The sequence below is a fragment of the Rattus norvegicus genome, chromosome 9 (assembly GCF_036323735.1).
Source record: "Rattus norvegicus strain BN/NHsdMcwi chromosome 9, GRCr8, whole genome shotgun sequence".
Taxonomy (NCBI): domain Eukaryota; kingdom Metazoa; phylum Chordata; class Mammalia; order Rodentia; family Muridae; genus Rattus; species Rattus norvegicus.
The window spans coordinates 101,427,933-101,452,961 of NC_086027.1; the positions used below are offsets into that span (position 1 = coordinate 101,427,933).

Here is a 25,029-nt window from a genome sequence, read left to right on the forward strand (position 1 = left end):
ATCTAAGCAGCAAAACTCTTGTCTGAAAATATTTTAAGAGTGCAGAAGTCAGACTCAAAGAAGCTCAATAATGTTTTGGGATGCCTCCCGGCCAATATTTTATTTTAGTACCCATAGTTGGAACAGCAATTTTGCAAAGGATCCCACTAAAAGCCAGTTGTTAACTGGATTTCTAGGAAACCGCCCACATTTGCAGCTCGCTGTTTCTACAGTCACTCCTCAAACCTGTCCAATCTCACTGTCAACCAACTAGTACAAATTGAGCACAAAAGCCCAGTCTCGGAAGTGAACAAGGACTTATAAAGGGGTCTGTCACCTTTGATTTGTTGTGGAACCAGCCCACTTCGATGTTCAGCAAAACTCTCTTGGGTCAAAACTGCAACGGAGCTCATGGTTGATCTCACGTCCACACACAATCCTAGTAAGACACTGCAACAAGAGAAGGGTAATCAGGGAGCAGAAAGCCCAGGTACAACTACCTGTAACGATCCATGGGGCTGCTTTAGTCAATGTTTTTTGTTTTTTTTTTTTGGTTCTTTTTTTTCGGAGCTGGGGACCGAACCGAGGGCCTTGCGCTTCCTAGGCAAGCGCTCTACCACTGAGCTAAATCCCCAACCCCTAGTCAATGTTTTTAATCTCCTTACTGTAAGCTATAGTATTTATTTCCTCACAAGGTCAATGTAAATTGTTCAAGCTTTCAAAGAAGGGTGAACATGGGAACTACAAGTAAAGCAGGCTCCTAGCCCACTTGATTACCTGTTTTCTCAGAAACTGCCTGTCACACAGTAGACAAGACTAGGCCGAGAGACCTAGTGCTAGGTGTGCACCACTAATCCACTGCAGGAGCCACAAAGAAATGGCCCCAGTAACCGCTTGTAACCTCCCCCCAAAACCACAAGTAATCTGGGACCTGCCACCTGCTTTACCCAGCTCTGGCACAGATCAACTCCAGAATCATCCATCTTATTTTGTTAATTGCTCAAGATATGCCTCTTGACGTTATAAAAAGTATAAAAATGACAATTACTACAACTTGATCCAAAAGAACCATTTCTAACATTTCAAACACCCCAGGAATGAGGGGTGGAGGATGGACCTCACAGTGCTTCATGGTAACACTGTAAGAGATCTAACCTTGTGCTAAATGGCCTCCTGCCACTCTTGCCTAAGGGTGGAAGGGGATTCACTTACAGAGATAACTGGCTTAAGGTACAGAATTCCTCACTTTAGGACAGCTATGGACATTGGCTATGAAGGTCCCAGCTCTCCTTAAAGTTTGGTGCAATTCAGTATTCTTAAGACACGGGTGTTAGCTTCTGTGCCCTCCTGTAGTCCTAGGAGACCAGAATGAGGACTCATTTTCTCTACAGCACTGTGCACCAAGTGTCTTCTCACATGCACACCTTGGCAAAAGGCAAGTGCTTTAATAAATTATGCAGCTGGTGTGGTGGTGCAAGCCTTTGATTCCAGCACTCAAGAGGCATACACAGGTGGATCTTTAAGGCCAGTCTGAACTACGGACATATGAGTTTCAGGACAGGACTATCCAGAGAAAAGACAAACAAAAAAGGCAAAAAACAAGATCTTACTTCATTACAATAAGACCTAACCCAATTAAAAAAAACTAAGCTCTGTATTTTTAAAGAACATTAAGACTTAAACCCTGAAAAAGCATAATTCACATGTATGAACAGGATTAAACACAGATGTAAGGCAGAGGACAGAGCTGAAGGGCGGGTGGCAAAGCCAGGGAGATACTTCTCATGGCACAGAAGACAGAAACCGAGTATAGGAGATACAGGCCAGAACTAACTCCCGCATCTTGGTGTTCCAGGCCCAGAAATCTTCAGAAAGGGTACTCAAACTTACCAGCAAAATGGTCAGTAGCCAGAAAGTCCGTCCTGAGGTTGCCTCTGTCAGCCTGCCAGCTTTTACTGGTATATGGTAGGAAGGAGAGGAGAGAAAACAAAGCAAACAAAACCCATAAAGGTTACTTATCCATGCTTTATAACTTAGATCCTTTCATCTCTCAAGAAAGAAGGGCTAAATAAATCTTTACATTTGACTTCTAGTTTACATTGGTTATGAGGATTTCTTGAAGAAAAAAAAAACACAAAAGCTCTGATCTCAGGCATTAACTTTGAACAAGACACATTACAGTAAAACTTGAATCATCTTAAACTCTTAGAGGGCAATTCTTCAAGGGATCTTATAAGTGATCTGTACATTGGATCCTTGTGACTTCTGCCAGGCTGACTCTGCTATGAAGCTGACTGTGGCATATACAGCAGATTGAAGATCTCTTGAGTTTTCAGAATGACCAAGGGTTCTTTGACTTTTTAAAGAATCCTTGGAGGCAGGCGTGGTAGCACATACCTTTGATCCCAGCACTTGGGAGGCAGAGACAGGTGGATCTCTGTGAGCTCCAAGCCAGCCAGAGTTTCAAAGTGAAACCTGTCTCAAAAACAACAAAGCCAAGGAATCCTTGGTAACTTTGTAGTTTCTTTGTTCTTGCTGTTGTCCTATAAAAGTCCTCCAGTTCCTTCTAATCCACAGAGCTTTAAAAATCAGGTCATAAAATTGGAAGACTCAAAAGTCACCCAGGGAGGCCAAAATATCTACTCTAAACATTTGGGGGCTAGGGGTGGGGTGCATTGAGACAAGATCTTTCTTTATGTAAATCATGCTGGTCTCGAACTCAGAAATTGACCTGCCTCTACTGAGTTTTGGGACTAAAGGTATGTGCCAAAACACAAGGCTCTCTGCTCTCATTTCTTAAATCCAGATGCCTACCCCACTTCAGGAAGCCATGTCTCTTTGCAGGACAGGGTAAGTCTGGAGTACAGAGTACTGGCTACCCAAGCCTGCACATACATTGCCTTGTGCAGATGCAACGCAGGGCTCTACACAGGCGATCTCTAAGCCTGCTCCCACACTGTCCAGGAGTATTTACAGTGACTCAAGGGTTCCTGAGAGCAGCTCCATGTCTAAAGCCTACTGTCGTGGCGAAGAGAGAAACCATCGTGTAGCTTCCAAGACTCCTCACACTTACAAATGCCCTGTGGCAGCCAAATGGACCTCTAGAGAACTCTAGACAGGCTTGACAAGACACACTGGGGCCTAGTTTCCAGATTTCAGTTTGTCACAGCTTGAGGCAAACAGATCACAATTAGGGACACACTTAACAGAGTTCAGGTAGCATCTAGTAAGGATTTAAAAAAAAATTAAATTAACAACTCAAAACCCTTAACGACTCAAAACCCTATTAAAGACTCAATTTAACACACCTGATACCCATATGTAGCTCCAGACCTCATCTCTACTAGAGACTCTGCAGTAAGGAATTTTATCGAAGACTTTCTACACTCTCAGTAATGACCATGTCAAGTGTCCATCTGCGCCTGGTTTAACACAGCAGAACCTATGCAACACTCCCTCCACCTTCACCCACTGCTTGTTTTACCTCTACTGGCAAATACTCAGCGGCCTAACTGGCTGTGCCTGACGCTCAACTTGCACAGCAGCCCTCACTGCTGACCACATGCTCTCCATCTGCACCTCCACTGGCTAAACTCAGGAGGAGCCCAAGATTTGGTCTCTCAGCCTTTTGCTGGATTGAATCGTACAAGTCAGGACTGAAAGACTGAATGTTACTCTAATCTGATTTTCAAATACCACCAGAGAAAAGAGTGCATGACATTTGTGGGAGGCCAGCTCCTCTGCCTCCCTATGAAGGTTCAGTCAAGTAACAATGACATCTCTATTCTTTCCTCTTCTGGCCTCTTCATGTTTCAAGTCTCAAGTGGTACAGCCCCTCTAGTCCCTCAGGACCGAGGCCACCTCCACCACCTTTCCCACAGGAAGCTGGGGTCAGTCAGCACCCAAACGTGGATGTTATGATTTGCTTCTTAGAGCATAAATGAACATGGCAGAATAAGGTTAGCTCTCAACAGAGAACAGAACTAAAAGAAAAGAGGTAGAAGCCCAGAGTCAGGGCTTCTGCAAAAGAGAGGTGAAGCAGTGGCAGCTTGAAACCTATTGTTAATCCAGAAAATAGAAAAAGCTGTATGTGAAGGAGTCTTCTTGCTTCTGAACAAGGAAGTACTTAAATTGATTCCCCTGTGTTAATTTGTGCCAACTACTTATGTAAGGGGAATTCAGTTATGCTTCAGAAAGAATTTCCTATCAACCTCAACTAGAGGGACTCAAGTTCCTTATACTGTAGGCCAGTCTGCACGGAGGGCACTGAAAACCTCCAGCTTGTAAACCTCCAGCAGAGATACAGGTTTCTTTTCCAAATTTGAAACTGTTCACTTTTATGTCCTCAGAAGTCTTGCGAAGGCACCCTCTCAACCAATACTTAAGAATACAAACTCTAAAATTAAAAACAAAACCCAGCTATGCTGAGATCACAAACTATGTCTGTGACCACCAAGGCCGGCCTAGTGCTTTACCCAGCTCTGGAAGTCAGAGACCCAGCCTGGGAGGAACTTTCGCAGATGCCACCTCAGCATGGCCCTCCCACCGGCCAAGAGCGCCCGCGGGCGGGGACAGGCTTAAAGGGACAGTATCCTGTTCGGCCTCCCTGCCTTTCATCCAAATTCGGTATTTTTCCGTAATGTATTTTTCACCCATGGACCCTGGGGCGCATCCAAGTAGTACTAGGGCCGGGAGTCCTCCTGTGACCACGTAGCCAGACGCCGCAGGTGAAGGTGCAGCGAAGCACCGCGCAGGACATAGGGGCCCCGGGTAAAGATCTCAGCTTGACGCGAACTAGGGCGCCACTGACCTAGCTAGGTCCGGTCCACAGCCCGTACGCCCGTGCGGCCGAGCTGGGGGGAAGGGGTGCGGGGGAGGGGCCGGCTCGGCAGCCCACGTCACCAACCTGGCCAGGTCGCTCCCCTCCCCCATCGCGGCGGCCCGCCCGGTGAGCTAGTAGTCCAGGCGGTCCGGGCCCGCAAGCAGACCCGCGGCGCGTGGCGGACTTGGGAAAGTTTCTGCGCTCCAGCGCGGCCATGCGCAGAGTGACACGTAGCGGCCCCCGCCCGTCGCCGTAGCTGGAGACCAGGAGCCTGTGCGGCCGGGGAGCTGGGGAACCGACCCCGGCCGTGCTCAGCGGCGAACCCCCGCCGCCCCGCCCCTGGCACCCCCGCCCACCAGCTCGCCCGATCCTCACTCGTGAGTGTGACCACCCGAGAGTCTGTCCGCCTGTCGCTGCCGCTGCGCGGGAGAAGCCGGGACGCTCCGAGGCGCGGCGCCGGGGCCGCCGCTGCTATATAGGGCGGAGGCTCCAATCCCGCCGAGACACGTCAGACCGGCCGCCCGCCCCGCCCGCTGCGGGGTCCCTACAGCGCCCGGGAGCCGACCAACTCTTTAAGAGTTCTGCGGCCTGACAGGGGGTGAGGAGTTGGGAAGTTAATTACCTACAGAGAACAGGCATGAAGAACAGGCAGGCCCCAGAGCCAAAGGTGCCAGAGCCGAGGTCACCAGAAACTGTCACCAAAAGAGAAAAGAAAGCTCTGAGGACCTCAGATAGCCGGGAAGACCATTTTACCCCCCCCCCCCCCCCCAGCACTCCTTGATGGAGCATATTCTCATTCTCTAGGGGGATCTCTTCCACCTGCCCCACCTCTACTACAAATCCGTATCCCACTCCTCAATGTTCAACACAACAAACCCCAAAACCTGCGAAGCTCTCTACAGTTATTACTCAGGGTCCCATCTGTACAGACCAACCTGCAGAGAGTTCCTCCCTCTCCCTATACTGAGCTGGACAGAGCAGAACCTCTGCCCTCAGGAGTCTTCGGTTAGTTTTGCCCTGCTGTGTTTAGTGACAAATACTTGAAGAATCTGTACATACATCGTTTTGAACCTCTCCTGAGGTGACATGAGCACACTTCTGACCTGTACAGGCCACTGAGATGCATTAGCACAGGATATGACCATGAGATGTGTTACTAAAGGCTAGGTAGTAACCAACAGCAGATGCCCCCACTCCCTTTCCCCCAACTTCTGACAAAGTTTCATTGTGTAGAAAGAAGTTTTGTCTCAGCTTCCCTCTCTAGTGTTTAGATTAGAGGTGTGAGCCACCAGGTCTAGATAGGATGTGCCTTTCCAGGTACATTGTGGGGGACAATGGTATGTGGGAAGGTCGAAGAGGCCTTCTGTAGTCAGACTTGATTCCTACTTAGAAGATAGCAGCTGACTTGAGGGACTGGGAAAAGCTGCCCTAATTGGACTTTAGACTAAAAGACAAGGGAGAAAGAGGAATGTGATGAAAAGAATGGGGATGGGGTTGTTGAATAGGAAACTATCTGCAAGTTGAAGTGTCAGAACTCAGAAGCCCAGGAGCCAGCCATGCAGCTGACAGGAACACCACAGCTCTTCATAAATCTCTGAAGGCAAAGAATGTGCACTGCTTAGAAGACCCAAGGGCATTTCCAAACTGCCAGCATAGTCACTGAGTGATATAGCTTCCTAAAGCCTCTGTAGGCACCGATTGGCTTTCCTTCTGTTATTACTGTGGTCTGCAAGGTGTCTCTCCCTGGAGATTAACTAACCAGCAACTAGAAGAAATGTTTTTGTTGTTGTTGTTCTTTTGTTACTGAGGTCTAGGGCTGTGAAGAGGGAGCTGTGGAAAGCTAAGCACCGGCAAGTCAGTATGTCTGCTGCCAAGGGATCTCCAATGGAGTTAGGAAGCCTACACAAGATACAAGCTGGCACAATGCCTGCTGTACAGAGACCTCCATGTTAGCTGGGTGTGGTGGTATCCTATCATCAGTACTCAGAAGGGAGTTCAAGGTCACAGCAGGCTACAAAGTTCTATGATGTCTCAAAAATAAAACAAAGCATGGACTTAATGAAGACATTATTAAATCAAGGAGGGTGTGGTAGCATTAGCTTGTTATCTCAGCACTTGAGAAGTAGAACCACAAGGATTAGGAGGCCATAAGACCAACCTGGCCTATCTATGTAAGATGTTATCTCAATGAAAAACAGTAAAATATGAAATGATAAGACACGTACCACAAAACATCCCAGGTGCTCCTGGAGTGCCAACAATCATGACTAGCTAGCTTCCGGAGACAAACACAAAAGCATCAACTCTAGCTGCCTCAAAAAGTAAACATCGGTCTGCAATATTTTGGTTTTCATACATCAAGGAACATGGAATAAGATTCCTGAGTACTTAAGGTGAAATGTTAGGACAGTCACACTCTCCAATTCCCCAAATCATGATTCCCTAAAAGAGCTATGCCCTAAACAGAAAGTGGGTCTAAGGGGAAAAGGAGAAGACCAGCAACATAGCAACAACTCGAGGCTCTCACTGGCCTGAGCTGGGAGACAAAAGCATCTCTGGGGAGTGCTTAGAGACAAGGGACTTCAAGTCCCTTAAATCCCCATCATCCTTTTAAAAAAGTGACAAGACAGAAAGTAGGCATACTCAAGAAGGAATACATTTCATAACAGGATAAAAAAAGATATTGACAGATCAATTACAGAATAGAAGCTGAAAGTCCAAAGTTCAAAGAGTAAGATGGAGGGGGGTTGAAGAGATAGCTCTGCAGTTAAGAGCACTTACTTTGCGATCATGAAGACTGCAATTTGGATCCCAGCACCCAAGGAACAAACTAGGCATCCATATAAACATCTGTAGAGCGCACATATACACCTCTTTTTTAAAAAGGGGGTGGAGACTGCCCTGTTTCGGCCACAGGCATTGTCCAACCTGCAGTAGTGGGGTCGACCCTCAGGACTTAAGTACTAGGGTTGCCAACTATGTCCTTACTCCTCTGGGCACACAGTAGGGAACCCTTATTTTTGCACACTCATCCCAGGTTCTGGTAACCTGGATGTTAATGTTTACAAAGGGGCAAAATGTCTCAGGGACTCTGGCTTCTAACTCCTTGTTTTCCTAAACGAATTTTTATAGTCTGTACAGTTGGGATGAGTCTTGGGCATTGATTACCGAGGACCTGCCCTCCTGGGTATATTTTGGGTGTTGGTTGGGTAAGGGTGTTGGTCACTTGGCAGTTCAGAAGTAGAACTGTCTACTGGGGTAACTGTATATTTACAAATAAACTGAGAAATCTTTAAAAAAAAAAAGGGGTGGGTGGGTGGAGACATGGCTTAGTGGTTAAAAGCCTTTGCTGTTCTTGTCAAGGACCCCATTTTGATCCCCAGCACCCACATGTAAGCTCACAAGTATAACTCCAGTTTCACGGTATCTGGTGTTCTCCTTTGGTTTTCCCTAAGCACCAGGTATCATGTGATACACAGGCATAAATGCAGGCAAAAGACACATACACATAAACCTTAAAAAAACAAAAAAAGAGATGAAGTGTGTGGTCCAGTGGTTAGAGCACAGAGCATTCATAAACCCTGGCTTTGCTCCCTGATGCCATAAAAATTGTAAAACTACAATTGAAAAAAATCAAAAATTAAATTATATGGGATAGACTCAAGAACCTGAAATGATATAATTATTAAAAAGCATGAAATAAATAACTCACAAACATGACATTAAATAAAACAAACATAAGAATGAACAACAGAAGGGTTGGGGATTTAGCTCAGTGGTAGAGCGCTTGCCTAGGAAGCGCAAGGCCCTGGGTTCGATCCCAGCTCTGGAAAAAAAGAACCAAAAAAAAAAAAAAAAAAAAAGATGTTAAGAATCATGGAATGGAATTTCAGAGCTGATGATGTAGCTCAGTAGTTGACTGCTTGCCTATCACGTACCAGCTCCTAGGTTTGACTCCTGGTCCCACCAAAATAACTTACCAAATGAATCATGGAGTAGAGGATAGGACAGTCTAACTTATTCCAGTACCATTCATAAAGCAAACGAACACAAAAAAACAAGAAATGGGAAAATACTCTAGGAGGAAGGATTCATGCCCCCTCCTCTGTTGCAGGAACATGGTCTAAGAATGGAGTCCTGTGAGTGCTTTGAGAAGACTCTAAGGAAAGTCTTATGGCCACAGTTTCTTCAGAATGCAGAATTTTTCCTGGACTGTGTTTTGTGTTCCTCAGGGTGTAGCAGAGTGAGTTTACTTCAGATTATTCATTACTGCTTGCTGATGTTATTGAATTAAATGCTTAAACTATCCTTTACATGACTCTCTGGTTTTGCCATGTTCAGCTTGTCCTTGTGACTGTACACTTTATTCATGTGACTCTTAACCTTATGAGTAAAAATGTCTGATGCTCTGAATAGAGTTGGCTATTGCATGAGAGTTTAGTCTGCCTCATTTATGGACTCCCTTCTCCCAACTCCCACTGTTTCTAGAATGACACTTTCTACCTAAAAATTAGCAGAATAATTTAAATTGATCTCCACAAGACATGCTACACTGATTAGTGACAAGGGATGGTTCTGCTAGTAGTTAGATCATTCATACTAAGACTGGTGACCAGGTCTGTAAATATATATGGCACAGATTATACTTTTGTTAATGTAAACCCCTTCTATGACTATGTCTAAGTAAACCTGCAACAACATTCTAATAATGACTATATCAAAATTGAATTTTCTTTCACAGACGTTTATTATCATACATACAGTTCAGTAGCTTAAGAGAAAATAGTCCAAGTCCAGGGTGGAAACAAGCAGCTCTCTTTAGTCCGTCCATGGTTTCTTTTACATTGTCTTTATTTTTTTAAGTGAATGTTCAACATTTTTCCTAAAACCAAAATTCTTATTTATTAGGTGTGTGGTGGGATGCATGCCACCGCTTGCAATGGCAGCCACAGCAGTGAGCTCTCCTTCCACCATATCAGTTCCAGGGTCTAAAGGAGCTGGTCATTAGAACTGGGTCCAACACCTTTACCCATACTGAGACATCTTGACAGCTTTTTTTGCTTAATTAAAAATAATTATGCCTGCTGGTGGCAGTGGCAGTGCATGTCTTTAATTTCAGTGCTGGGGAGGCAGAGGCAGGAGGACCTCTGTGAGTTTGGGGCAGCCTGCTCGACAGAGTGAACTCCAGGACAGTCAGGGCTACACAGAGAAACCCTGTCTTGAAACAAAACTATTTTATTGAAGGCGTGTGTCTGTATGTGAGCTCAGGCACGCACATGCTGCATGATACATGTGGCAGTCAGGACAACTTGAGGGCGTTTGCTCTCACCTCATCCCTTGCTGAGGGTCCATTTTGTACCCACTTGGGCATCTCAGCTCTAACAGCTTCTTTTCCTCCTTTAATTCTGTCAGGTTCTCTTCAGGAAGTGACAGAAAGGGTATCAATTTTTCCTTCAATGGCTGGTATTCTGGCTTATTTCTTAGGGGGCATGAATTTCTTGGTAATGTGCAGATATGTATTTATATTTTAGTTCATCATTGGCAAGTACAAACAAAATGAGTGGACTGTACGAAAGCATCAAATGTGCTGCCGTAATTCCTAAGTTTAGAATCTTGCTCAGCTACGATTCGGGTCACCTTGGTTAAGTTGTCATGAACTCAACTTTTACCTGTCATATTTGTAAATCTGGGTGGATAGAAATTGGAGAGCATTTTCTGTAAGTTGTGATGTCATCTACAAGAACAAGAACTTAGCTTAGAGTAGGTATTTTGCTGTTTAGAATGCTAGAATGAGCATATCCACTAAATGAATATATTTAGTATTTTGTGAAACTCTATACTAATTTAATAAATATTAAAATAATCATCACATATGCATACAGCTAACAAATATATTTTTAAAAAGTGTATTTTAGGTAAATAAACTATATATATATATACACACACATACATATATGTAATTTTTTTCTAGATGGTTTCACTAAGTAGAAAAAAACAATAAGTGAATAGATTTCTACAGAAATGAAGCAGACAATTCTTCAGACCTAACAGACCAAACCTCTATCCCAGTGAAAAGTCAGATAGTGTCAGGTCCTGCTAATGGTCTGTATTCTGGCTGCCCGGAGTTAGGGCTCCCATCAGGGATGATATAGATTAGGGAGACTCCATTGGGTTTACTCTCAAGTTGGTTGTTAATGTAACCAAGTGTAAAATGGTATAAATAATAAAGCAAGAATGAAATGTTTCTAAACATTGTTTATTATAATGAAATTCAGCTTTAAAATTATGTCAATAAGGGAAAACTATCTTTATAATCTCAATACGATATTTTATTGGCTTTTAAGTTTCTTAAGTTCTGGATCTACTTTTTTAAAAAAAGATTTATTTTATGTTTATGAGTGCACTGTAGCTGTCTTCAATGAGCACACCCGAAGAGGGTGTTGGATCCCATTACAGATGGTTGTGAACCGCCATGTGGTTGCTGGGAATTGAACTCAGGACCTCTGGAAGAGCAGTCAGTGCTCGTAACTGCTGAGCCATCTCTCCAGCCCCACTGAATCTACTTTTTAAAAAGTCATAGAAAATTCTAGAAGCTATATACATAAGTCTGATTTACCTAACAAAGTAAGTGGAACCTAGCAGCAGACTTATTTCAAGCAGGAGGACCCAGGTCTCAGCATTCTAACCAACATTCAGTAAATGGCAGACATCAAAGCCTTGACTATATAGTCTTGTGAGAGGATCTCAACTACACCCAGTGCCACAGAACAGAAAAAGACCGCTAACTCTGTGTTTTAGAAAGGTTGTATATCTGGGTTCAGTCCCCAGCTATTAAAAAAAAAAAAAAAAAAAGAAAGGTTGTATATGTATAGTATCTAACTGGATGGACACTAAGTCATAGAGAATAGAAAAAAGAAAGAAAGGAGAGAGAAGGGGAGGGGGAGAGCAGAGGAGAGGAGAGGATAAAGGAGAGGAGACTCAGAGGGCACAGACAAATCCTGAGTTACATAAATGCCAACCAATTGGTAAAGGAAGTGCTTCATGGAGCAAGACAAAGCAATTAACGTTGGGAGGGCAGCACACAAAAAGCAGTAGTATTTATACACTGCTCAACAAGGGGCTTACTTACAAATGTGGTACCCTTTACTTTCAATGGAGAACCTTCCAGTTGGGGAAGGAAAAATGTTAGAACTGGCTACTGTGCCAGCAAGTAAGTTCAATTCCTAGCATCACAAAATACCAAAACCAAGACATGAACCTGTGCACTTTGGGAAAACAATATAGAGCTGCTCGGAGAACTTGGAGAGCAGTACCAGCTAAGTTCTGTCAATTAGGAGTAACCTGGCAGTATATGTCTACTTATGCCCATCCCCTACCTCACCCCTCCAACCAACCAACCAACCAACCAACTAACCAACCAATAAAAATCCCACAAGAAACAGGCCTTGAAAGTGACTTTATAAATAATTTTCCTGCATTTTCACCCATGAAGATCACTTGACTTGCATGGTTCCTCAGGAGCTTCTTTTCCTGCTTTTTCTTTTCTTTTTTTTTTTCCTTCTTTTTTCCTCCTCCTCCTCCTCCTCCTCCTCCTCCTCCTCCTCCTCCTCCTCCTCCTCCTCCTCCTCCTCTTCCTCCTCCTCCTCCTCCTCCTCCTCCTCCTCCTCCTCCTCCTCCTCCTCCTCCTCCTCTTCTTCTTCTTCTTCTTCTTCTTCTTCAAAACACAGTCAACTATGTAGCCCTGGCTGTCCTGGAACTCACTTTGTAGACCAGACTAGCCTCAAACTCACAGGCATCTGCCTGCTTCTGCTTTCTCTTGGCCAACAGAGAGAGGCTTCATTCAGAAAAGCTCTAGCTCTACATGACCTGAGGCCCACAGTAATATAGTCTCAACAATGAGTAGTATTCTGGGAGGAGGAGGTGGAGAGGGGGAAAGAGAGGGGAGAGGGGAGGGTAGAGGGTGGAGGGTGGAGGGTGAGAAATGTCTCTTCCTCAGTTACTATTGTTAATATTCTCTGATAAATCCCACTGGGCTGTCAGAAACAAAACAGTTTAACAACTGACCAGGGGCATCAAGTTATAACTTGAGGATTTTATTCCAATGTTTTTTTTTTTCTTTTTTTTCGGAGCTGGGGACCGAACCCAGGGCCTTGCGTCTCTTAGGCAAGCGCTCTACCACTGAGCTAAATCCCCAATCCCATCCAATGTTTTTTTTTTTAACTTTCTTACACAGTCCACAAACTAGATTAAGCTCACTTTTGTAAAAAGCTTTGTTATGAATACAAAGCTGGCTAAAGAAATGGATGCAAATACTTAAGAATTTGAAAGATAAGGACACTCAAGGACACTCTCAGCTAAATAGAGAATTCTAGGCCAGCTTGGGATTCTCGAGATTGTCTCAAAAACAAAAAAGTTTGCAAGATTAAGCTTAAAACATGAGTTCTATCCAAATAGCAATGAGTTTTCTACAAAAGAAACAAACACCAGAAAACTAAATGGGTTCTCTACTTTTCCAAAGAATACAGCCCAAGGCACCCAAGAGGGTGTTCCCTGCTTGGTGACATTGGACATTCTCCCCCCCCCCCCCCCACACTTGGCCTTTTCCTCATCTGTCAAATGAGCTAATAGGACGGCCTCCTTTTCTCAGTAGGATGTCTCTATGGTATCACCTCTTAGGAATTAAATCTCACTTTGATTTAAAGATGTTCTGAGAACAATTTCTGTCTTGTGCGAAGGATGAATTCAATGTTAAACTGCACTGATATTATTATGTCTATATAAGAGCAAAGTCATTTTCCTCTATTTTGAATTAGATAGCCAAAACATTGACTTTAAGATTAGGATGCCACAATTTAAGAGAAAGACTGACTCACTTGTGGGGACCAAGAACTTCAACACTTCAGCTGTCACGTGAGAATGCTGTTGCAAACGACAAAGTATAATTTGTGTGTGTGTACACTCTTGGTATGAAGGACAGAAAACAACCTTCAGTTAGGTTTAGCTGGCCAGTGAGCCTCAAGGATTTCTATTTGTTTCTGTCTCCCCAGTGCTCTGGGATTATAAGAGTGAAAAACTATGTCTGGTTTCTTCAGAGGGTAACTGAGAGACAAGGGCTCACTATGTATTCCTGGCTGATGTGGAACTCACTGTAAAGAACAGACTGGCCTTGAACTTGTAGATATACGCCAACCTCCGCTTCTTGAGAACTGGGATAAAATGCCTGAGTTGCAAAACCTGGTTAAATCTAGCTTTTAAATGTAGGATCAAACTCAGATCCTCATGCTTTTGAAGCAAACACTTTATTAACTGAGCCACCTCCCTCATGAGAGCACCAACTGGTAAACCAGAAGCTCACAAAGAGAGAAAGAAGATAGACAATCCATGACTCGGAACCAGAGGGAACCAAGCAGAACAGCACATCAGTAACAAAGGGTAAGGAGTGTCCTGTACTGCAGCTGCAAGCAGACCTTAGGCATCACGTGGGAGGCGATCTAACCAGAAGTGAAGAATGATGTGTGAGGACAGGAGCAGAGGTGGTGAGAAACAGCCTCAAAGTCTGGAAACACAACTTTCAGAAGAAAGAATAAACCTGAGTCTATAAAGAGGCAACACACAGAGTAGAAGGCAGGGGCAAGTCTCTGGCTATGGTGCACAGTAGCATTTCCAAGACACACAGTCAAAGAGAACGTGAATTCTTGGCAAGTTCTGTATATGCACCGTATTATATAGCCGGGGCCCACAACAGTCCAGTCTCAAATATAGTGGTGCATCTGAGACTATCTCTTTTGCAAGAAAGCAAAACTGCAAAGTCTATTATATTTTTAAAAATATAAGGCAGACAGGTAGCACACCCAAGACCCAAGTAGTTCTTTTTATTTTCCTAGCCATTGGGGTGGGAAGGAGAAACAACGGAAAAGGGACAACAGGAGGGGGATCAGAAGTAGAAACCTAGTCAAGTACATCTGAATACACTGATTCAAAGCTTTACTTTTAGATCCATACAAATCAGAGAACTGTAGATTATAAAGCATAACTTGTTTCCTTATTCTGAGATTGGCTATATATACTAAAGATGTACAGTCTTCTGTTATGTTTATTATAGTGTATGTAACTTGATAATCACATTTATATTCCTAAGAATCTAAATATTCAGAATAAGGTAGACAATAAGGTAAACCCCCCATAAGTTATTATTTAAACTGGGAATATATCGTATGTTTTTTCATTCTGGTCTGGGGTACACTTCCTATGTTTGTTTGCATGAGACGTAACCTAGTGGCAGTTAGCACCATTCCCATTGGCCCAGGAGTCATTGAGAAATGGCTGTAGGCCTGAAACAGATATAGGCAGTACTGGTTATCCTGTTGTTACAGAAAGCAAGGAGACATGGGGCCTGGGAGATAGCTCAGTGGATATAAACATTTTACCTCAAAAGGAGTGAGGACTTTGGATCCTTAGAACTCATGTCAAAGAGCGGCAGTTGTGACAACCCCAGCATTGAAGAAGCAGAGATGGGTTCTCTGGGGCAAGCCTCTGGGTTCACTGAGAGACTGCACTAAAATTGGAGAGCAACAAAGGCTGATACCCCTTGTCAAATCCAGGCTTCCACTTGTGTCCACATATGCATACTATAAACACATACAGGCACGCAAGGAACACAACAAACAGGGCTGGAGAAATGGTTTAGCACCAAATTTTTTTTTTTTTTTAAAGAGGACCTGGGTTTGAGTCCCAGCATCCAAATGCTGGTTTATACCTATCTTTAACTCCAATTCTAAGGGACCCAACACCTTCTTCTGGATTCTGTAGATACCGTGTACACTGGGTGCATTTATATACATACAGGCAAACCCTACAGATAGAAAGAACTCCAAAACAACAGAACAACAACAAAAAGGAAGTAGTTAAAGCAGTAAGGGACAGGGATGTATATATGGACAACCTAGCCTCTTACAATTGTTACAGTGACTGACATACAACCACCTACAAGTAAAAATTCTAGAGATAAGAAGCTCTACCCCGCACCTCCCACATTTCACCTGTGCAAGCTGCTAGTTTCAAATATGTTTTCAACACTGATAAGAAATCACCTATTCTTCTTCAGGGCTTTCAAGACAAACAAAAAGACACAGGAACATGTGTGTACAAACTACAGCTAATAGAGCCAGAGATACAGCTCAGTGGATAAAGCTGCCTGCTGCCAAGTCTGAGGACCTGAGTTTGATCCCTAGGACTCACATGGTTGAAAGAGAAAAGAATTCTGTGAGTTGTCTTCTGATCTCCACATGTGCACTATAGCATTTGTATGTACGTACACACACACACACACACTCACAGAGATTCTCTTAGTTCAAGAGCAGCCTGGGCAGCATAATAAGATCCTATATCAGGGCTGGGTCAATAGTTTATAGCCATAGAGTTCTTGCTTCTCTAGCAAAGGACTTAAGTTTGGTTGCAAGCACTATATTTGGTGGCTCATAAGCACATTTAACTCCAGTTCCAGGGGACAGGAGTTATATGTACTTGTATGCACATAACCCCAATATAGTACACACATATAAATTATTTTCTACAAAAGCTGGTCGGGGATATGGCTCAGTTCGGAGAGGATTTGCTTAGTAGGCACCAGCCCAGGTGTGTTGTTGTTATTGTAATTTTTTAATAAAGATTTTATTTATTTTATGTGTAGAAATATTTTGCCTACATGTACATATGTGCAGCACAAGGATGCCTGGTGTCAGCAGAAGTCAGAATAGGGTGTTAGGTCTCCTGGAGTTATAGATGGTTGTAAGCTACCAATGGGTGCTGGGAATTGGGCCAGCATCCCCAGCAAGAGTAAGTGCTCTTAACCACTGGGCAGTCTCTTAGCCACAAGTTCAGGTTCGATGCCTAGCATCTGGGTAAAACTAGTGTGGTAGCAACTCCTGTAATTTCAACACTTGGACACAAAGGCAGAAAGGTCAGAAGTTTAAGGTCATTCACATTCCAGAGGCCAGCCCAGGCGATATGAGACTCATATTTCAAAACTAACCAACCAAACAGAAAGATCAAGTGGTAGAGTGCTGGTCTAGCATATATAGAAGCCATGGGGTGGGGAAGAGTATATTTTCTATCTATGTATCTTGAAGGTATACCTGTAGGAAGAAGGGGCCTACAGGCTAAATAATGGCTCTTACTAAGAGAAAAGGCAAGGGAGCCCAGGAGCCACCATAAAGAGCCATCCTAACGACCCTCTGACTAGATCAGCAAAACCATTTCAGCTGCAATCTGGCAATGTGAACAGCTGCAACAGGAAACCAATATTCCAATGAAACAGGGCCCAAGCAACAAGCAAGATGGCTGTTAGCCTATTAGATGACTGGCTGACAAAGAACTTCATTCACAAAGCATCCCAATGGCACTGTCCTATGTCAGATATCGGGCCTCCTGGTCTGTCACAGTAAACATTCAGTAATGTCTATAAATATTGTTTTATAAAAAAGATTAACTTCATTTTTAATTGTGTGTGTGTGTGTGTGTGTGTGTGTGCGCGCGCGCGCGCGCGCACGTGCATGCATGCTGTGACAGAGGTGGGAGGTTTCTGGTCTTTCTGGAGAAGGAGCCAGAAGCAACTGTGAACCTCTTGATGTAGGTGCAAGGAAACAAACTGGAGTCCTCTGGGGAAGTAGTACTTACTCTGAATCACTGAGCCATCTCTCCAGCCCCCAAAATATTTTAATTCCTCCAGTTTCCAATTTACAGGTAATGCAAAGGTGACATAATCATGTTGAAGAACACGAAATACAGTAAACCAAATATAAAATGTTGACATCCTACAGCACAGATACCCTAAACTTTCATAAAGGAATTTTTATAAAAAGGATATATATTTTTACAGATTTTCTAAGAATCAGCTTAAGGGCAAATAGGAGGACCTTTGACCTTGATTTCTGTAAGCCAAGTATAAAAGTATTGTTTTGTGACACCTGGTAAACTGAATTGCAAGACACTTATTAGATGATATTAGTAACATTGGACAGTGGTAAAGTGGCTATGGTTTCAGCCTCATATCTACTAAAGGTAACACACTAAAGTAAAGAAATGAGGGGTTGGGGATTTAGCTCAGTGGTAGAGCGCTTGCCTAGGAAGCGCAAGGCCCTGGGTTCGGTCCCCAGCTCCGAAAAAAAGAACCAAAAAAAAAAAAAAAGAAATGATAGAAAGTCTGAGATTTGCTTTAAAATATTAAAAGCAAAAACCAATGCATAGAGATATGAAGAGGAGAGATAAAATATGCTGCTAACAAAAGTTGGACGGAAGTATTGAAATATTCTGGGTTTTTTTTGGGGGGTGTTTTTTATATATTTCAAGGTTTTTCCAAGAAAAATATTTTTAAAAGAAAAAGAGCAAAGAACACTGTTTACCAAAGTCCACGACTAAAGTGGTACTCAGTGGGTAAAGCACACCAGTATTAGAAGGGAGAATGAAAGTAAATGAATTAAGTATTCAAGGCAAGACAGAGAAAACCAACAGCCAGAGGAATTAATAAACAAAAAATTGGTCAAATAAAAAAACAAAAGCAACAACAAAACTCAGTTCACCAAATCAGGCCAAGGTGAGGTCATATATGTCTATAAGTCTAGTAGCTTTGGAGCCAGAAGTTGTAGACCAGTCAGGATTGACTATATAGTGAGACCTTGCATCAAAAAGCCAAAACAAACGAACAAACAAACCCTCCCCATCCCAGTCATCCATGAAACAAAAGGAAAACCAAAAACAAAACTCAAGTGTTAGTTTCTCTAAAAAAAAATCAGTAATTCTAGTTTGACAAAGATAAACACACACACACACACACACACACACACACACACACACACACACACACACAAGAGAGACAGAGAGACAGAGACACAGAGAGAGAGACACACACACACACACAGAGACAGAGAACAGAGACAGAATTGCCTTATGCCTGCTTCTGAAACAAGAACAATGTTACAAACAGCAGTAATTATATCATCTGGTTTCTCCTAAGGAAATAAGTGCTTCCTTCCCTCATGGGGGCCTCACTAATTATTTTGGTATCTCACTGGCAGTAATTGGGTTCTGAGCCCATTAAGGGACCAATAACCGCAGTGAAGGGGCCAGGGCAAACTAACCACCATCTACCTACACAGCTGAGCCATTCTATCCAAAACACACAGTTTCTACCTGGTGGAAAGGAGGGTTCCCTAGAGGAAAACAGGGCACACATGGTTTTGCCTCCCCCTACCCCCAAACAAGGAGTGAATGTACAAAGAAACTATCAATTCAAACCATACATAAACATGTAAAAATTTAAGTATAACACTAGCCTAGCAAATCAATAATAATACTTAGAGAATAAAACATTATAGCTTAGTAGATATGGTTTAATTCCAGTAAATCTGTATTTATATAAATGTTTATATAGCTTAAAGGAGTGTGAACACACAGAAACTGACAAAGGATCAATTAAAAAAAGAGAAGAAAATCCAGAGACTGAGGAAATTTCACACTGATTCCTTGCTTTCTACAGTTTTCTTAGGAAATGTCTACATTTATATTATTATTAATACAATAATAAATATATTGTTATATATTTATTAATATAATAAATATTACTTATATTATTTCCCAGAACTAGCAGATCTTATATTTAGTGAAAAGTTACAATTATATTAGACCTAGAGCAACAAAATTACAACACATTATCATCAAAGAGTGGCAAACAAGCAATCTAAGGAGATAGAACTAAGGGAGAAGACAAATAGCACTATCTGCAAGTGACAAGTCTAGAAAAAAACCTCTTTTGTTGTTCTGAAGTCCTAGGAACACTGAAGGGAAGACTTCAAATTGCTGGCAAAACTGAAGTTTTGTGCATGCACAATAGTGTGTGTTATGTTGGACGAAAACCTGGATAAGGGAAATGATGTCAAGTTTTAGTCCAGGAGATTTTATCACAAAGATGCTTGCTCTTCTCCAAGTCCATTATATGTGTCCTTGTGAGAGAGGCAGAATAGTAAGAAAAAGGAGCAAGCTACATAGATAGAGGTAGAAATGGGGTGACCTGGTATCCACTAAGAAGATGTAAGGGACAAAGTACGGCCATTTCCCTAAAGCCCAGAAAAGGGAGTATAGTCCTGCTAGATTTTGAAATAGTCTCCACACACGTTTTATATATACGTGGTTATTTGTATATATATACTCACACACATGCACATGCACTCATGTATACATCTTCAAAAAAGATGCAATGATACTCAAGCCTTTTACTCACTTTGTCAAAGTTCCTGAAAGCAGTTACAGAGAGAGAGAGAGAGAGAGAGAGAGAGAGAGAGAGAGAGAGAGAGAGATTGATTATTAGGAAGTATTAGGAGGCTATTGAACTCATCCAGGTATGTACAGAGACATATACCAGGTAACTTCAAGGTCCATGTGGAAACCCATCCACCGAGGAGTGACAGGAGTCAGTGCTCCAGGAGACGCTTGTCCCCAGTGCTATGAACCCAAATACAGACTGTCCTGAAGGACAGCAAGACGAAAAGCTGAACAATCTTCTTATAGACTGGTAAGCACATGACATACACAAGGGCCAAGGACTAAGGTAAGAGAGCTACAGTCAATCAGCAATGGCAAAAAGAGGGAAACACAGACACACATGCTCCCTTGCAAACACATCCTTACCAAGTCTGGCTGTGGGACTTAGTGGATAGAGGGAAGTAAAGCTACACCTTGAACTTAAAACATTTTATAGACTTATGAATGAACAACAAGCTAAGTTTTCAGTATGCTAAAACAACCAGAAAGAGTTTAGCCAATTCAATAGCAGACTTTACTATAGAAGCTAATCAGTGAGAGCTGAAGGAGGAAAACAAAACACAACAAAGATCCCTATTATCACGTCAGTGCTTCACAACCATGGTCTGCATATAGACCTGGCTGTAAAACTAACAGCATAGCCTGCTTGAAAAGGTCTTCATTTGGAAGAACACATTTCCTTCCTCTCTTCCCCCCATTCAGGGATCCTTTCTCACTTAAGCAGCTATATAGCTGCCAAATTATAGGTAGCCAAAGACAAGTAGGTGAGGACAGCCATAGCAGCGTCTGTACACAGAAAACATCACTCTAAAACAAAGCATCTTTAATGTTTCACAGGGTCAAGCGAGACTGTACCTGACATGTTGATTTTCTTTAGCAACATTCTCTTTTTTTCACCCTTGCACTTACCAATCTCAGAGTGATGTGATAAGCATCTTTGCAATCTGTGTAAATCAAGGAGGCTCCTGAGTTTTCTGGCTCATACTACAGTGTCCTCAGAACTGCCAGGGTAAGTCCAGAAAGGCGTAGAGTCCTCCTGTGTGAGGCCACCCTACAATCCCATGGGGTTCACCGTGCTTTGAGGCAATGGAGGTAATGGGGAACTTTGGTCCTCTGGGGCTGGCATGTCAGCTCCCAGCAGAAACTAATGTATCAAAATAGAAGCCCTGCTTCAAAAGAAAAGAATTTGTTCTTCAAATTGATGTTTCCCTAAGATTTAATTCAAGGCTGTAATACCATCTAGTGAATTACCTTTTTTAATTTTTAAAAACTGAAGAGCGAAGAGCGAACACAGTCCATGACTCCATCTGAATATTATGTTTTATTTTATGTGTATAGGTGTTTGCAAGTATGCATGTGTACTATGCACCTACCTGATGTGCAAAGTCCAGAAAAAGGTGTTGGATGCTCTAGAAGAGGAGTTACAGATGGTCGTGAGCTGCCATGTAGATGTTAGCCTCTGCAAGAACAGCTAGTACTCTTAATCACTGCGCCATCCCTCTAGCCCTGAAATACTTACAAATATTTGACTGTTTATTCTATCACGTAACAGCTAGACATGCACACACAAGGATAATGCAGCACATTTGACTTCATTCGCAGTAATCAGAAGAGTCCCTGAGATATACTCAGGCTTCAGAGCAAAATCTGACAATAAGGGCACAAAGCAGCCAGGTCTGATGAGGACCACCTGTAGTCTCAGCTACTTTAGAAGCTAAGGCAAGAGGATCCTGCCTGGGCCTGTAAGACAGACTGTCTGTTTTGGGGGTTCTGGGGGTGTGGGAGATAGGGTTTGTGCAGTTTGTCTGTGTGAGACAGGGTCTCACTATGGAGCTCTGACTCACTCTAGACTAGGCTGGCAATCTCACAGAGATCCTTTTTTAATTGCTTGAAAAGGTCTTCATTTGGAAGAACACATTTCCTTCCTCTCTTCCCCCCATTCAGGGATCCTTTCTCACCTCAGAGAAGAATCTGGGAGGATTATCCGCAGACACATAAATAAATGCATGCATATACACACAGGATTAAAAGCAAATCAAAGAAAGGAAAGTGAAAAAGGTTGGTATGATGGCTATCTTGGTTGTTATCTTGACTACATCTGTAATTAACTAAAATCCAAAAATTGAAGGGCACACCTCTGAGATTTTTGCTTATTCTGAAATGGGAAAATCCACTTCTAATCTGGATCTTTGAGGTAGGAAGACACACCTTTAAATCAGATCATTTGAGTTGGGAAAACCCACCTCTAGTCTGGACCACATCTTCTGCTATAAGCCTATACGAAGACAAGGAAAAAGAAAACTTTTGCTCTTCCCTGCTTGCTCTTGCAAGTCCATTACTTCACTGGCATCAGAGCCTACTTCTTCAGGATTCCAGCCTATACAGAAGAGCAGCTGAGACAGCCAGCCTCATGGGCTAAGCAAACTGCTGGATTCTTGAACATTTATAGCCAGACATTTTTGGACTAGATGGACCACAGCTTGTAAGTCATTCTATATTATATACATAACATATGTAGTTATATAACATATATCATATATAATTATATATAAAGCACACGTTTATTATATGTACATATAACCATATATATATATATGTATATATATATATATATGCATGCATGCACACACACACACACACACACCAATGAGAGAAAGAGATTGATTTATTCTCTAAGTTTTGTTATTCTAGAGACCCCTGACTAATACAGTTGGGGATATAGTTAAGTGCTAGAGTGCTTACCTTGCATGCTTGAAGTTTCAGATTCAATTCTCAATATTACAAAACAAACAAGAAAAACCCTCACAACTACAAAATGATTCTGTTTCTACTCATATACATTCTATCAAGCCTGAAACATTATAAAGTAAAGTAGGGATTTAGAACCATACATTTTATACAAGAAAGGGATTCGTGAGAGAACACCTCTGCAAGTCAGTCACCTCTATCTTAATTTCAAAAACAGCCAAACCAACCAAACCTGTTCTAAAACTTTCTGCTAGTTCTCCACTTGTACTATTGTTTCTCTTTCTCTCCTTTCTTCTACTTATTGGTGGGTCAGATCACTTTCTTCTCCAGCTACCACTTCCCCAAGGCCTCTGCATGGCAACCACTGTAGTAGCTGCCTCCCTCCAGGTTTCAAACCTCCACTGGTTGGACTGCTCTGCAGTGCTGCTGCCAAGGAATCCACAGAGGACCACTTTCCCTTTCCCCAGGAACCCAGGCATGTGTCCTTAACTGCTTGACTCCAGGTGAGGGGGTCTTTGCTTAAAGATCATTCCGACTCTGCACTAACTCAAATCTAGCTGTGGGGAAACCCAGTACTGGGAAGGCTGGACGAAAGTGTTAGTACACCCTAGAGACTATCCCTGAGACATACTCAAGCAGTATCTGTAGTAAAGTGTTATCATCTGTATTTGGTTGAAGTCACTTTCCCATCTCTAGAAAGAAACCAGAATTAGCACTGAGTTCAGCTAGTCCAATTAGCAGTGAAAGGAAAAGCCTGTCCAGTACAACTTCAGAGGGTCGGAAACTCCACCAGCAAGCTCAGTATTCTGCATGTCCTTTTTTACCTGTGTCCTTTTTTACTTGGCAGACACACAAACCACTGTTCCCTGCCCTCAGCCAACTTAGGTGTGTGCCCCTTGCCTCCCCACCCCTGGAAAAGGATGTCAGAAGGGCAAAGGAATTATGCTAACGAAGGTGATTGGCATAGAAAAGGGTAAGAAGTGAGAAGAGGCAGCACTAACCTTGCTGCAGAACAGAGAGTCACATACCATCAAGCAACACAGTTCCTAACAACCAAAGAATGGTGTCAAAGGAGACTGCCCTGAGGACCTGAGTTCAGCCACAGAACGCACTCACAAGCACACCTGGACTTCAAGAGACTTATTAATCCTAGGACACATAAACCTGAGAGAGCTGTGCACCGACGTCACTTGATGGCCTTCGGACTAGAGTATGTCTACATATATAGAGCAAGCATTTTCCCAGAGCTTGGAACTCAGATCCAGAGCCCAAAAGCCCACTCTAATTCATCAAAAAGTCAGTTGGAAGACAAGTATGCCACATACAAATTAACAGTATCCTGTTTATCCCCTCAAACACATACTAGTATCCTTGATAATTTGCCTACCCAGTTAAGACATGGTGATCCTGACAAGAAAATGTTCATCAATATCTTATCCTTATCTAGAGCGGGGTTGACAGGATGTGGCTTGAATCACTGCAGCTAGATCACTAAGAGAATGACAGAAACACTAATGTGGCTGGTGGTCTGGACCACAAGTCTTGCTTCCAGTGTGAAGCAGCAGCAGGGTACTGTAAAGACGGGCTTTGTGTACATGATGGCCTTAGGACTGAGACTCTTGATGTGCCCATTCCCTACCAGAAACCTACCTAGGAATGTGTACTTGGTGAAAGATGAGTGTTTGCTTACTGAGGGACACAAGACAATTCTACAATGGGTATTTTGGAACTGAATATTTAAAGACCTGACTCTCCTCACTCCTGGACTAGAAAAACAATGGTGTGGACATTACCTTGAAACTTTAGAGAGGCTCTGAAGACACTCATTAGGCAACTGTGACTGAATATTTAAATTTGTTAACTTCTAAATGTAGAGTATAAGCAGGGTAGAGGGGGTGCACACCTTCCCAGCACTTGAGAGGCAGGATCTCTTAAGTTGAGGCCAGCCTGGTCTACAGAACAAGCTGCAGGATAGCCAGGGCTACACAGAGAAACCCTGTCTCTAAACAAAACAAAACAAAACAAAAGAAAAAAGTGAGGATGAAAACAAGCCAAAGGGAAAAAAAAATTGCAAATCTTGACTCCCTGATTCCCTATACCTGTCTCCTCTCCTGTACCTGTTAGAGTCACTGTGAGGATTAAGTGCGTTTATACACATTGCTTAA

At 42.8% G+C, this 25,029-nt stretch overlaps 1 protein-coding gene and 1 long non-coding RNA gene across 17 annotated transcripts in view; one reads left to right on the plus strand and one right to left on the minus strand.

Moving 5' to 3' along the window:
* Positions 1-25,029, minus strand: part of Hdlbp (high density lipoprotein binding protein) — a 69,956-nt gene that overhangs the window by 32,442 nt on the left and 12,485 nt on the right. For 5 of the 16 annotated variants that reach the window (XM_063267685.1, XM_017596623.3, XM_063267682.1 and 2 more), the window contains 3 exons: positions 5,424-5,493; positions 1,870-1,934; positions 317-429 (listed from right to left, as the gene is read on the minus strand). In XM_063267685.1, coding sequence (XP_063123755.1) covers positions 317-392 — 76 coding nt within the window. In that variant the 5' untranslated portion in view covers positions 393-429; positions 1,870-1,934; positions 5,424-5,493. Of the gene's footprint in view, positions 1-316; positions 430-1,869; positions 1,935-2,376; positions 2,455-4,885; positions 5,137-5,176; positions 5,310-5,423; positions 5,494-20,075; positions 20,093-21,489; positions 21,571-25,029 lie in introns of those variants that run through there. The other 11 variants (XM_063267684.1, XM_063267678.1, XM_063267674.1 and 8 more) reach the window with 7 other exon arrangements.
* LOC120094809 (uncharacterized) lies at positions 5,268-12,394 on the plus strand. Its single transcript, XR_005489507.2, has 2 exons — positions 5,268-5,399; positions 8,916-12,394. It is a non-coding gene; the product is annotated as an uncharacterized LOC120094809 (long non-coding RNA).